General features: G+C 36.9%; 1 protein-coding gene across 1 annotated transcript in view; it reads right to left on the reverse strand.

Moving 5' to 3' along the window:
• Positions 1 to 12,957, reverse strand: part of LOC141284907 (out at first protein homolog) — a 19,356-nt gene extending 6,399 nt beyond the window's left edge. Inside the window, exon 1 of the mRNA XM_073817937.1 lies at positions 12,245 to 12,957. Coding sequence (XP_073674038.1) covers positions 12,245 to 12,475 — 231 coding nt within the window. The 5' untranslated portion in view covers positions 12,476 to 12,957. The remainder of the gene's footprint in view (positions 1 to 12,244) is intronic.
• Between the last annotated feature and the right edge of the window lie 1,493 nt (positions 12,958 to 14,450).

A 14,450-nucleotide genomic window follows, 5' to 3' on the forward strand; every position in this document is an offset into this window, starting at 1 on the left:
TGAACGGTAGTGCATTTTCACAAAGCTTCACCTAACTTATTTTGTCCTTGGTCAAATCTTTATCACAAATTAGTACTTTTTTGGGGAAAAGTAGCAGTACGTGCTTCAAATACTACCTACTATCGTCTCTTATTTGGTTCACAAGACACTACAACATGAAAACGTGGCAAGTACACAGACTCCACTCTCTCTGAATCCATCCATGAAATGACAGACATGCTATGTTAATGAATGTACCTCAAAACTATAGTGCTAATGAAGAATCGTTCTGCATGGAAGCTCTTCCGAGGAGGAAGCAGCAGGAAGGTAATTAGACTGACGGAGGAGGCAGACCTGGTGGAATTACCGCATGGGTGACAGAACAATCAGCAAACACAAGAGGGGGGGGGTGAGCAGGCCCTTGTTATTTTAAGCTCCGGCACTAGAAGGACCTCCCAGCCGGCAGACAGGCGGTTTGGTTTGAGAAGGGGGCGTTGGTGGGGGAACTGCTCTAGGCACTCTGTTTAATTACAGGGAAGTGTTGGCGTCACTGCTCTGCAAACACCTCGATGACAACAGGGAGAAACCCTGCAAACTGACACTGCGCAGGTAGGCCGCTTACAACGGCTGACGCGAGTCGACCTGATATCGGTAGCTTAATCATTGATTTCTCTTTACAGCTAGCCTTTATCTTCATTGCTTGGCAATTTCCTCTTTCCTTATCTGTGGTGAGTATCTCTTTCGCTTTCCTCCGGGGTCCTGTTACAATTCTCTGTTTGACCCCCGCCATGCAGGAACATGTCTAAGCCAAGTTAGCGAGTAAATACTTCAGTCAGCTTGATCCTCGGCTCAGTTTTTCATGCATTCGCCCACCTTTAGCAGGTCCACCAAATGCCCAGATTAGAGACTGAACATAAATCCCGCTGCTAGAAAGTTTATTTTGACGGTCCTGAAGAAATGTATGCCATCTCTGAAGTCAAAGCAAACATTAGCTTCTGCTCCTGGTCCTGCTTCCTGCTGCAGGATCACGGCGTGTTTGTTTGGACTACGCTGACGTCTGACAGTGGCACTGTCACAAAGCTTGGCGCTGCTTTCACAGTCAGTTCCAAACGTTGCTTACGCCATAAAATTCACGTTAGATATACAAAGTTGATTAATTATTAAGAACAATAAAGTCATAGATGAAAGGTTGGCTGCACCAAGGATATTCTGCAAGATGATTCAACTGTCTGAGTCTAAGATGCCACTGGTTTACCTTGACATTGGAAGAAAAAAACAGAATTTTCAAAATGCTGAATTTACAAGATTGGGTGAACTGTCCCTTTAAAATACACTACTCTGTTTCAACTCAACCAGAAGTCCCTGGCTCAATTTATTTTTGTGGAAAGACCAACATATACTGTGATGAAACCCAAAATATTAAATGTCACATAAGTGTATTTACTAAGTAATCCACTATTTTGTAGAGGGAGGTCAAAATGGCCATTTTCACCAGAGATTCAATTTTCTAATTTACTCATGGAGCCACATTACAATCTTTATATCTCTGGGACTGAACCATCAATGGCCTTTAAAATGAAGACACCAAAAGGAAAGTGTGTTAAGAACCAAAATCTAAAAGGATATTTAGATATCTTTAATACTTCTCGAGTTACAGGCATGCGAACATGAGGCAAAAAACACAAGAAATCCTTTTTTTCATTTTTGAACAGTCACCATTGACATATAATGAAACAAAGATTGATAAAGTCAACAGATTTATATACTTTTTAACCTCAAATGCTTGTCTTGTCTAGCTCTGTGTGTACTCTGTGTAGAGATTAAAAAGTATATAAATTGTAAATGTTTTTAGAAAATAACCAAATGTTTCGCTACATAAGACCCTTCTTCCTCGGCTGGGATCATTTAGAGCCCTTTGAAGCTGCATTTTGGAAGTTCAAACTCGGGGGCACCATAGAAGTCCACTATATGGAGAGAAATCCTGAAATGTTTTCCTCAAAAAACAATTTCTTTATGACTGAAGAAACAAAGACATGAACATCTTGGATGACAATGGGGTGAGTACATTATCTGTAATTTTGGTTCTGAAAGTGAACTACTCCTTTAAGGCAAAAAACACAAGAAGTGCTTTTTGCCATTTTTGAACCGTCACCATTGGCATATAATGAAACAAAGATTAATAAAGGTAACAGAATTTGCTAATAGACCTACCAAATCTCTGTGTAAACACAAAATAATGATGCTGCCAGCTTTCTAAAGTCATTTTACCACCTGTAAATTGGCTCCAAATCTCAGGTGAAAATTGTCATTTTGACCCCCTTCTATAAAATTGCAGATTCAATTTATCAATTTACTCATTGAGCCACATTAAGATCTCCATATCTCTGAAACTGAACCATCAAGAGCCTTTAAAATAAAGATACTAAAAGGAACCAAAATCTAAAAGGATATTGTTATATCTTTAATACTTCTTGAGTTATGCAGGCTTGAGGCAAAAAACTGTGCTTTTCGCCATTTTTGAATGGTCACTGTTGTCATATAATGAAACAAAGATTGATAAAGTCAACAGATTTTAATCATAGATTTACCAATCTGTGCATAAAATGAAATGATGCATTTATTAAAAATATAATTTTTTGTAACATTATGTCTTTTCTGGTCTTTACTATCCTTCCTAAATGAATGCTTTAAATTTCATCACAAAACTGTTTTCACTATATTTTTGGATCAAATATATGCTTTGAATTTTTTCTAACTTTTGACTGTTAGTGTAACTAAAGCCAACAGCAGACTCCAAGACTCACTCGTGGCTAACTCCTTTATTTTAGGCTAAGGTTTTGAATCTTGTATCTAAGTGACTGTTGTTTGGATCTGAATTTGTGGTAGTTTATAAGACTAGCCTTCCAACTTCATGTTTGTTTGTGTCTCTTAAACATAAAACACCCTTTCAATTCATCCCTAGAGACGAGCAACTATGAAAGACGTGATAGAATGCATTTTTGCTAATTCTGCCAGTACCATTCAGTGACATTGATGAACGATTGTATAAACCATGTCAATTAAATGCTCTTTGTTTTGCCACAAAAAAAGATGTTTGCTTTGTTTTCAAGCGCTGCTTTCCATTGTAACAACTGGCATGAATAATATCAACCCAAGAGGCCTTAAAAGGAATTGCTTAAGATGCCTGTTTGCAATATAATGCACATGTTTTCATCAAAAAACATTGTACTGCACAACAAAAACACAAGAGAAATGAGGAAAAAGTTGTGCAAAACAAGTCAGTATATCTGCATTACCATATTTAAAATGTGGGTTAATTACAGACAGATCAGTGGATGAATTTCATTTTCAAATTCCCACAACAATTACTCTAAGCCCCAAAACACTGTATATTTGCAATCTATCTGAACATTATTCATAATGTGTTTTAGGTAGTGTTAACATAAACACTATTCTTTTCAACAGTCCATTTTCTCAGTGTCATGGAGGAGCATCGGTTTAGTAAATACAATAGCACACATTCAGCTGTCGACATGTTTATAGCTGCTACTTGAGTAACAATGCTTCTGGCTTAATAACACAGACATTTGAAAGTAACTCTAAAGCCCCCTTGAGTACTTTTTACTACCATATATCTGCACGTTCGCCAAGCATTGATCTGTGTAAAATATATTTCCGGCCATCCAAACCTGTATGACTTATGACAAACCTGAGATAAGTCTAAGTCTAAATGTTTTTTGTCCATTCAATGAAAGTCAATAGGCTCCAAAGTTGTTTTGGACCCCAATGACTTTCACTGTATGGACAAAAACAGAAAAATCCTTCAGGTCGCACAAATGATTTGGTTTTCCAGCATTGTTGTGTATTTGAACCTTTTTTCAACAATGACTGTATGATTTTGAGATCCATCTTTTCACACTGAGGACAACTGAGGGACTCATATGCAACTATTACAGAAGGTTTGAACGCTCACTGATGCTCCAGAAGGAAATAAAATGCATTAAGAGCCAGGGGGTGAAAACATTTGAATTTGAATTTTTCGGTAGATTTAACTTATTTTGTCTTCTTGGAAACATGTAACTATCTTCTGAAGCTTTTGAAGGGCAGTACTAAATGGGGAAAAAATATGATATTCAGGCAAAATAAGAAAAATGTAAACAACTTCATTCTGTTCAAAAGTTTACACCCCTGGCTACTAAGGGTGTGTTCACACTTGTTCATTTGGTTCATTTGGTCCGAACCAAAAAAAAGATACATTTGATCCTGGTCCACTTCGCGTTCACACTGATACCGAACCTAAAGGCATAGCGATTCCTTCAAAACCTGATTGGTCGGTTTGAATGACTTATAATTTGTGACGAATCTCACCGAACACTCCAAACAAAAGGAAAAGGTGTATGACATCAAAGTACCCATTCACTGATTGGTCTGCTCAGCGCTGCTTTAAGTTGACTGCACCTAATACCGTCTGCTAGACTAAGCGTGCTCATTGTTACATGTATATGATTTTATTTTTACCACCTGCGAACTCACAAAGAGCTTAAAAAAGTCATTTACCTCCTTGTTGCTCCACGTCTGCCCTCTGCTCATTTGGTTTTAGATTCACCACTAGTTCCCTTTGTTAAAATCATATCGCATAGCGTCGCATCTTGTAATTACTTGCCGTTTTTGGGTTGTTTAGAAGTATTTAGTCCTTGTTGCATTCATATTTCATTTGAACCACACCAGATTTCGTTTGGAAGCAGACCGAGACTCATTTTTTTTTAGCGGTCTCTATACGCTTGTTTGGTGCGCACCAGGGTTCAGATACTCAAATGAATCTCACTAATAGAGCAATCGCACCCGAGTTAAACTGTTCAGGACAAACAAGGGACTCATGAACAACTATCACTAAACAAAAAAAAAAAAAAAAAAACACAGCTGTGGGTCCTTCAGGCAACAACAGAGTATTAAGAATCAAGTGTATGTAAACTTTTGAACAGGGTCATTTTTATAAATTCAACTATTATTTTCTCTTGTGGACTATATGTTAACGTCTTACGTGAAATATTTTCTTCAGGTCAGTACTAAATAAAAAAATAACACGCATTTTGTATGATCTCTCTTATTTTAGCTAAATAATTAACATTTTGCAGATTTTGCAAGCTGTATGTAAACTTGGAACAACATGAGGGTGAGTAAATGGTGACAATTTTTATATTCAGACAAAACTATTCAAGCCATATCACTAGACTGTCAGACTGTGAGAAGTCAGAATGCAGGTCTGCATGCTTTAAAATCTTGCCAATCTTGAAATTGGTTTCACAAGGGAAATTTCAAAGATTCAACGATATCATGTGGTTATGAAAAAGCCAGAGCTGTTAAAGGTAACTGGGGGAAAGTTTCAAGACTAATACAAAACAAATAACAAGGAACGCAGACATCATCCACAAGAACCAGGTTTATTGTAAATGTGGTTCTTCTTTAAGAAGAATTACGGAAACGCTATTGTCTAGAATTTCCCTTAACTGGATTACAGCTCTTTCTGTGACGGCAGAGATGTTTAATTGGTTTTCTAAGAAGCCTGGTGAAAAGGCACAGGTGCATGCCAGCATTTAACCTTTCGCTCTGATGAACAGCAACCTTGGACAAAAGACAGAGCGTGGGAGAAATGCTTGAGCTGTGCTCAAATACAAGAGGAATTTGAGGTCTCACACACCTAAGAGCAAAAACATATTTGTATCATGCCAAATACAAGTCGACGCAATTCTGTTTTGGTAACATCTTAAAGTAGATTATCCTCTGAATATGACACCAAAAACTAAACAGCATGGCAAAAATAGAGGCACTTGGCTCTAACAGTAATGGAAGGCCATTGCTTCCACTGGGCTGTCAGCGTGTGACCTTTGACTCCCATTTGGCATGTGGCTAACTTGAGCTTCTGCGGGACGGCGGGGACATCTTTGCCCTGTTTCAGCTGTCTAATTGTGCTTCACAGTCACTGATAAATGCTCATTTGCTCAAGTCAGGATCACACCGGTACCTCCTATGGGCTGCTAACTCCTTCCAAAAACCATCTCATAACTAACAAAACTTTTGGCACAAAGGGTCATGTGTTTAATAATAAATCAAGATTGTAAACCTGATGCCTCTTTACAACAGTTATGCCAATATTTCAACACCACACACCAAGCCAAAGGTATTGCACAAGACCCAGAGGGAGACGTCAGAGCGTGGGAGAAGAAAAGACAAGACCCTTACGCACTAAGGAGGATTCATGCTGTTCCTGTGAACTAAAAGGGGAAGTACATCTCATTTTCACAAAGATATGGCTCATCAAGAAAACAAAAATGTAACCCTGGGCCATACAGTGCCTTTCAACAGGAAGTTGGACTGATGCAACCCAAGGATTGATTCATAAAGCAATGAATCAAACAGATCAGAGGTTATTTATTTTCTCGGGGCTGTTAAGACATGCCACTTTGGAGGGGCTTTAAGGAAACGGCTAATCCTTAGTAATGATAAAGCATGTTTAACTAGGAAAACTAATTCTGGCGATATAGTGAATGAATTATGAGGAGAAAAACGCTCTTCATATACCTTCAAGGTTCAAAAGCACACTCACCAGGTTCCTATGCAAATAAAAACTTGTGTCATTCCAAACCTGTAAGATCTTCGTCCATCTTTGGAACACAAATTCAAATATTTTTGATGAAATCCAAGAGCTTTCTGACCCTGTGTAGACAGCAACACAACTAAGGCCCAGAAAACTAGTAAGAACTTCGTTAAAATATTCCATGTGACATTAGTGGTTCAACCTTAGTTTTATGAAGATACGAGAATACAATAAAAATTGTTGAATAAAGTTGTTATTTTTGTTTTCTTCGCACACAAAATGTACTCTCACAGCTTCATAAAATTATGGTTGAACCACTGATGTCACATGGACTATTTCGCCAGATGAAAAATATGTACCAGTAAGTACATATCACAGCAGTTTTCAACAGAAATGAACACTAGAGGTGGTAAAGCAGAGAGCACTTATTGCTTTCGTACACAATTATTATTACAGCTCCATATGTTTCGCTTTCCGGACGACTTGGAATTGGATGCGGAATCCTTGGGTACGAATCCCATCAAAAGAATCCCGTCAGATTTCATCAAAAAAAAATCGTAATTTGTGATTCGAAGATGAACGAAGGTCTTACGGGTTTGGAACGACATGAGGGTGAGTAATTAATGACAGAATCCCTATAAGCCACCAAAATGACGCAATTATTACAAATATTTATGGTCTCCATTCTTCCGCCCCTGAAAAAAATGTGTAAAATCCTTCATATCTGCAAATCCAGTGACTGAAGAAAAAACTACCATGTTGATTAAGTGCACTCTATGCTGCTAAGGTACAATGAAAGCAATCTTGAGCAATCAAACTGCCATTTTTGCTTGTGACAATTTATGAAACATGAAGACAGTCCATTTGAGTTCACACAGGGATTTCTTTTTTGAAGCAATCTGTGCTCTGCAATCAAGAGTTTTACCAAATTGCAACACACATGAATTAAAGGACTGCTGTGCTTGGATGTTCAAGAAAATTATGATTAAAATCAGCATATTTTAGTTTCTCACTGTTTAAAGCACTCTGGCTCAACTGACTTGAACAGTTCGAAGCACTTTGCAAAACAGTGTGTGCCGCTCTCTGGGGGTAAAAGAGGCCTCTTCCTTCTCAGCAGCATTCAAAGGGTCAACATCTGCCTTATTCTGCCTTGAATAAAGATATCAGCTTGTAGCCAAGGGGCTTCAAGAGATGACCTGCCATTTGGAGACACACTTCAACATGACAATTTAAACCGAACCTGTGTTTGAGACACCACACACTGTTTTTTGTTTAGAGGGTTTTCACAACTCGTCATCAATTGGCTATATTGGCAGCACTGAACGTCAACAATGCTACTGAACTGAACAAAACTCGTATATTTTGCTCATTATTGCTATCAATTATTGTAATGTTTTGGGCTGTATTAATTGGTCAGACCAGGAAAAACATTTGGAGTACTACAGACTGCCAAACGTTATAACAAATCGAGGAGAAGAGTGCAAAAAACTGTCTGAGGAACAAAGGGCGTTTGTGGTTGGCCAAACTGAACCAGAATTTCCAGAGCAAGAATCTTGACAACATTCATGTTTGTTCTTATCATTTCCAGTCGGGTAGGTTAAATATTAGGCTAATATTTTAATTAATACTGCTTGTACATATCTTTACCAACTATTAACTTCAGTTTGTCCAAATATTGTGCTCTTTCCTGCTTACTAAGTCTTTCTCTACATGATTTAGAAGCTTCCACACATTTTGTCCATGGTTTAGACAGCATAAATTAGCAAAACAATGTATTTAGTAGTACATTAACCATGCAATCCATTCTGTTGTTTACATTCGAGTATCGCAAATATGGCCACGCATATGGGTACATGAACAAATCGTGATGTAAGCGCAAACCCTCTATTGCAAGCAGCCTATTTTGTGTGGTGAACTCAATTTTACAAGTGATTTTAAAGACAAATTATGGCATTTCTGCTTCTGACTTTAAAACCACCTCTAAATCCAGGACTTTGCAATGCGATATTTATACTTCACCAGTCATGCAATTTCTCAGTTCCTTTATTGTAATGTAAAACAGCAAAGGCAACACAACGGGTGTGGTCTGTCATTCATCTTGACATAAATCTTTTAAACATCCATTTGTGTCATAATACTTCACGAGAGGTTGTTCGAGCCTGTGCGGTGTGTGGTTAAGGTCACATCCATCTCACATGACTCAGACTCAGTGGGACATTCTGAAACAGGTTAGACTGGGCAAGTTAACGCACCTGGATAGCATCCAAACACACTGTAAAACCAGGACATAAAAGACAGACAAGTTCCCACAAGTGACAAAATGACAAATTGAAAAGCGAAACGACTTCAAAATGCTACTGAACCTACGATGACTTTCTCATACCAGAGCCAACGCAACACGTCTTGCCACAAGCAACAATAAATGCACGAATCTAATATAATGAAGTTTCCAGCAAGCTCAAAAGTTAGTGCCGATAACATTTCAAAGCAAAGAGGAGGGTTGGACTGTGTCCAAGCAGGTCACAGATATCCCAATAGGGAGATGAGCATAAAAGCAGAGCGCTCTGCTCGTCACTTGGCAGAGGATGCGAGATGAGATGAATTCATCTTCTCCGCTGCCTATGCTGCCGATGGGCAGACACAGAGTGCTGAGAAACACAATACCACTAGAAAAACAACGGAACCGTTTAAGAGAAGAGCTTGAGTTGAGATGAAAGATTTGTGATCACACATAGTGTCTCTTCCACCAAAGTCACCGCTGATTGGTTACCAGAATTCCTGCAACCCCCGAAACGGAGCCGAAGCAGACCAAACAGTCAAAGAATCTCATACAGCCCACACTTTTTCCACACAGCGTGAAAAAAGGCTAGTCTGTTACTTAGATATACCTGTTCTTTTTATATGAAAATGTAAATGTATGAAAATGCATGCAAACAAAAAAAAAAAAATATTCACCACAACCACTGACATTTTTCCTTCTAGGCATGCGTGATGTTCCAATCTCATCTGATTTCCAGTGAAACTGGAACTGAACGGTGACAAAACAAAACGCTAGGGAGAGGGTAAACTGCACCGGACTCTTTTAAAACTTTGAAAAGGAGGAAAAACTTTCTTTGTTCTTGAATATACCCCTTTAATGAAGAATATCAATGTAAAAATCTATGGCTTTGAATCTGGTCTAAAATATGCCACGGCTGCCATTTCATCTGTAAATTCCACAGTAACTAATATTGTCTAAAATGAGGAAACCTCAGACTGCTTTCACTTTAAATTAAGAGTTGTGCTGCGCCAAATCTGTCACTAGATGTTTATGTAAAAGAAATGAGAAGCAAAGATAATAGAAGAAAAATACTACAGCCCTGGATATCAAATCCAGAGGGCTCACTTAGCACCTGATTAGGCGGATGCCAGCACAACCATACTTCATTCAGTGATATTTCTAATGAATGAATATTTGTCTTCCTCCGTCGCCGTTAAAGCCTTTGCAGTGCAGCGTGCAGTAAATCCAGCTGGAAGTCATCGTTAATTCAACTTTCCATAAATCCCTGTGATACAGGGGAAACTCGAGATGAGAAACACATGTGAGAAGAATGGAGACAGGCTTGCCAGTGGAACTGATAAAAGGAGGAAAGGAAAAGTTCAAGCCTTCCCAAATGTGATCCAAACCCCCACGCTGACCACGTCTGTGCAGGATCAGGGGACGCGAGGGGGCAGAGGGCTGCTGACGTGACTGAACCGAGGCGGATGAGGGCAGTGACAGTGCCACTGCTAATCCTGATGGTATGATCACCACTGAAAGAATCTGACCTCAGGTCAGAAGTTCAGCACTAATGTGGATGATTTAACACAGAGACACTGATTATAATGGTATAAGGAAGGAAAAGTAACCACTTTTCAAATGCTGATGAAAAGTTTAATCAGCAATATTTCAGGCATTATTTCTGTACATGATCTGGCAAATTAAAAAAAGAATGCAGCAGAGCTAGAAATGTAAGTAAATAATCTAAATCTTTAAAAAAAGTTTTATTAAACTCACATTTACAACTTTTGATTCTTATTTTCATTTTAAGACAGTAAATGATTACATGTAATCTGGATTACATGATTAGATTTCAAAAAGTAAGTACTTGTAATTTGAGTGTATTACATTTTAAAATACTCATTAAAATACTACATGATTACATATTATTCACACAATGGCAGTGAATTGTTCATATTTATTGATTATCCCTAATTGTTCGTAAATTGTCCTTTCTAAAAACCCTACCATGTCATATAATTTAATGTTGACTACATTCACAACTGTCGCACAAAAAAAAAAGTGTGCCAACCGTACTTATGAATTTGATGGAAAAAAGCATCTCTCTAGCAATTAGACCAAGTATGAAAATAAATAATAAAGTCTGGGGGGAAAAAATCAAATCTGGAAGACTTTAGCTGTGTAATGTCATTGATTCCAATGTTTACATAATTTATATAGTTAACATTTTACTTTTTGTTTAAATGATTAGCTTTTTTATTACCTCACAAACCCACTACAGTTCTTACATTACACCCAGTTTAATGCATTTTATTATGTTTATATTAAAAAAAATGTAATATTTCTAATTTTTCACTTTTTCAAATCTACATTTGATGGTAAGTTTAAAACAAGTTTGATAAAAAAAAAGTAATCTAAAAGTAATCCAAAAAGTAGTCAGGATACATTACCTAAAATGAGTAACCTAGATTAAGTTACAACAGTTTTCAATATGTAATCTGTAATCAGTAACTGATTCCAATTTGTAAGTAATCTACCCATATATATATGTAAGCCTGGACCACCAAACAGTTTTAAGAAGCAACAGCCAAAAATACAAAATCGATTTTTATTTTATGCAAAGAATCATTAGGATATTAAATAAAGATCATACTCTTTCCTTCTATATATATATATATATATATATATATATATCAATTTCCTTCTATAAATATATCAGAACTTAATTTTTGATTAGTAATATCCATTACTAAGACCTTAATTTGGACAACCTTAAAGGCAATTTTCTCAATATTTAGATTTTTTGCACCCTCAGATTTCAGATTTTCAAACAGTTGTATCTCAAGCAAATAGTGTCCTATCCAAACAAAGCATGCATCAATGGATAGCCTATTTATTTCAGCTTTCAGAAAAAAAATTACCCTTATGACTGTTTTTTTTGTGGTCCAGGGTCACATATATCTCCTTAAACTCAAAATATGCAAAATTTATATTGCCTATGTTGTTTGCCAAGTTCGTCTGAAAGTAATTGAGCAATGAAGTAAGTGCCAGCCAACTAAACAAACATAAATGTAATTCAATTATGTAAATAGTGTAAAGGTTTGTGAAATTCCAGGATACATTCATAACTTCTGATTCTTAATATAATTTTAAGAGTGTTTTAAGACAATTCCGTTTATATATGCAGAATATATACTGCATATTCTTAAAGTAACAGAGCATCTGTCCTTCATTTGTTTCTTTATTTTCAAAAACACTAGAACTGTTTAAGTGTAAATCTGTAGAAATTTAATCCATTTATTGGCATTCCCACTATGAATGAAACATGAAAAAGTCATGAAATATTTGCATTTCAACACACATCTTCGAACAACCACAAACGTTCGTCCTGGCAACAACTTTCAACTTACCTGCTTGAAATCGGCCACAAAAGTTATAAGAGTCCCATCTCCCTGTTTAAACTCCACAGTGATGGAGTCTCTCTCACTGTCCGCCTCCAGAAGTTCATCTGTGATCTGTCCATCGGCCAAACGAACCCTCACCTTCAGCTCTGAAGCAGACCCGGGAGTTACTGACACCGTGAGCAGCCAAAGCCAAACAGTTAACCGAACTGAACCGGGCGAAATCCACCTCGCAAACATTCCAGATAATCCTAAAACTCAAAAAGCGAGCTCAGAAGGAGAATCCACTGGAATAACAGTCGCTGATGCGGTTCGACTCATTCCACAAGACTCTTCAGACAGACTCCGCTATCTCCTCAAAACATCACAGCGGCTCCACTTTGGCAACTTCATCCATATTTTTTGGAAGCTGGATACACAAAAGAATTCATAAAGTCTTTTGAAATGGGTCTGGAGACTTTTCACGTTTGGTAAATAAACATTTAGGAGAGCCGCGTCACGCACGGATCAATCTGGTGTTTGCACTCGTCTCGCGTCTCTCATTGAGGGAACTTTGATTCGTGAGCTCCCGCTGACTCGTGCTGCTCATGCCTCTGACGCTCGCCTTCATTCAGTACAGTGCGCTTCACGCTGACTTCAATCTTAGTTTCTGTTTTTCTCCTCTGGACTTTTCCCCCCTCTCTCTCCTAGTATTGCGGATTCGTCACTTCCTTCATTATCCAAAGTGCAGCAGTCCAACGGCCTCCCAAAGTTTCGCAGGCAGCGCTCGGAAACTCTTAAAGGCATAGCGCCCTCTCAAATAACAGGCTGATTAATACACAACTCCTCAGAGACATTTCAAGCACTAAGCTCTTTATGTAATGTAGGTGACTGACTTATCATTTTAAAAGACAACTTGTCTGTGTGTGTGTGTGTGTGTGTGTGTGTGTGTGTGTGTGTGTGTGTGTGTGTGTGTGTGTATATACACACACACACACACACATAATTAATAATAAAAAAATTATGAATAATATTGAATTTAATATTTTTTTTATCTATCTATCTATCTATATATACTTATTTATTTATTTATTTTATCCAGAATATATGTGACCCTGGACCACAAAACCAGTCATAAGGTAAAATTTTACAAAACTGAGATGTATACATCATATGAAAGCTCAATAAATAAGCTTTCTATTGATGTATGGTTTGTTAGGATAGGACAATATTTGGCTGAGATACATCAATTTGAAAATCTGGAATCGAGGGTGCAAAAAAATCAAAATACGGAGAAAATCACCTTTAAAGTTGTCCAAATTAAGCTCTTAACAATGCATATTATTAATCAAAAATTACATTTTAATATATTTACAATAGGAATTTTACAAAAAATCTTCATGGAACATGATCTTTACTTAATTTCCTAATGATTTTTGGCATAAAAGAAATATCAATAATTTTGACCCATACCATGTATTTTGGCTATTGCTACAAATATACCCCAGCGACTTAAGACTGGTTTTGTGGTCCAGGGTCACATATAGTTATTTCACTTTGACTGTCTCTTATGCGGTTCGACTCATTCCACAAGACTCTTCAGACAGACTCCGCTATCTCTTCAAAACATCACAGCGGCTCCATAAAAAGTTTCTTTTTTTAATCCAGAATATATAGTTATTTCACTTTGATTTTAATGTGAACACAAAAAGGTGCCTTTTTTAAATCCAAAAAAACTTAAACTTTATTTATAAAAATATATAGTTATTTCACTTTGACTGCCTTTTTTTGGATTTTAAAAAAGGCACCTTTTTGTGTTCACATTAAAACTGACTTGCATATTATGTATGTTTTACCCTTTCCCCAGACTTTCGATCTTAAAATATGAAAATCAGCTGTAAAAAATATGAATTACTTTTTAAACTACGGAAATCATATCACAGGAGTGAGAAAAATAAATTTCATACAAGTTTCATACATAATATGCTCACACTCAGTGCCTAAATATTATTCGAAGCCTAAGCTGAGCAAAAATATGATTTTTTTTTTTTTTTTTGCAGTTTTTGGCCAAAAAGTAATATGAAATTCTGCTTGTAATACATAAAAATGATATATTTATAACTGTATAGCAGACTAAAAAGACATAAATAATAAATAAATATTACAATAATATGCCTTACTGATGATATGTAAATGCTTAGTTTTAAGATCCAAGCTCTGTAGTTTTCATTTCAGG

Source organism: Garra rufa, chromosome 14 (assembly GCF_049309525.1).
Source record: "Garra rufa chromosome 14, GarRuf1.0, whole genome shotgun sequence".
Taxonomy (NCBI): Eukaryota; Metazoa; Chordata; class Actinopteri; order Cypriniformes; family Cyprinidae; genus Garra; species Garra rufa.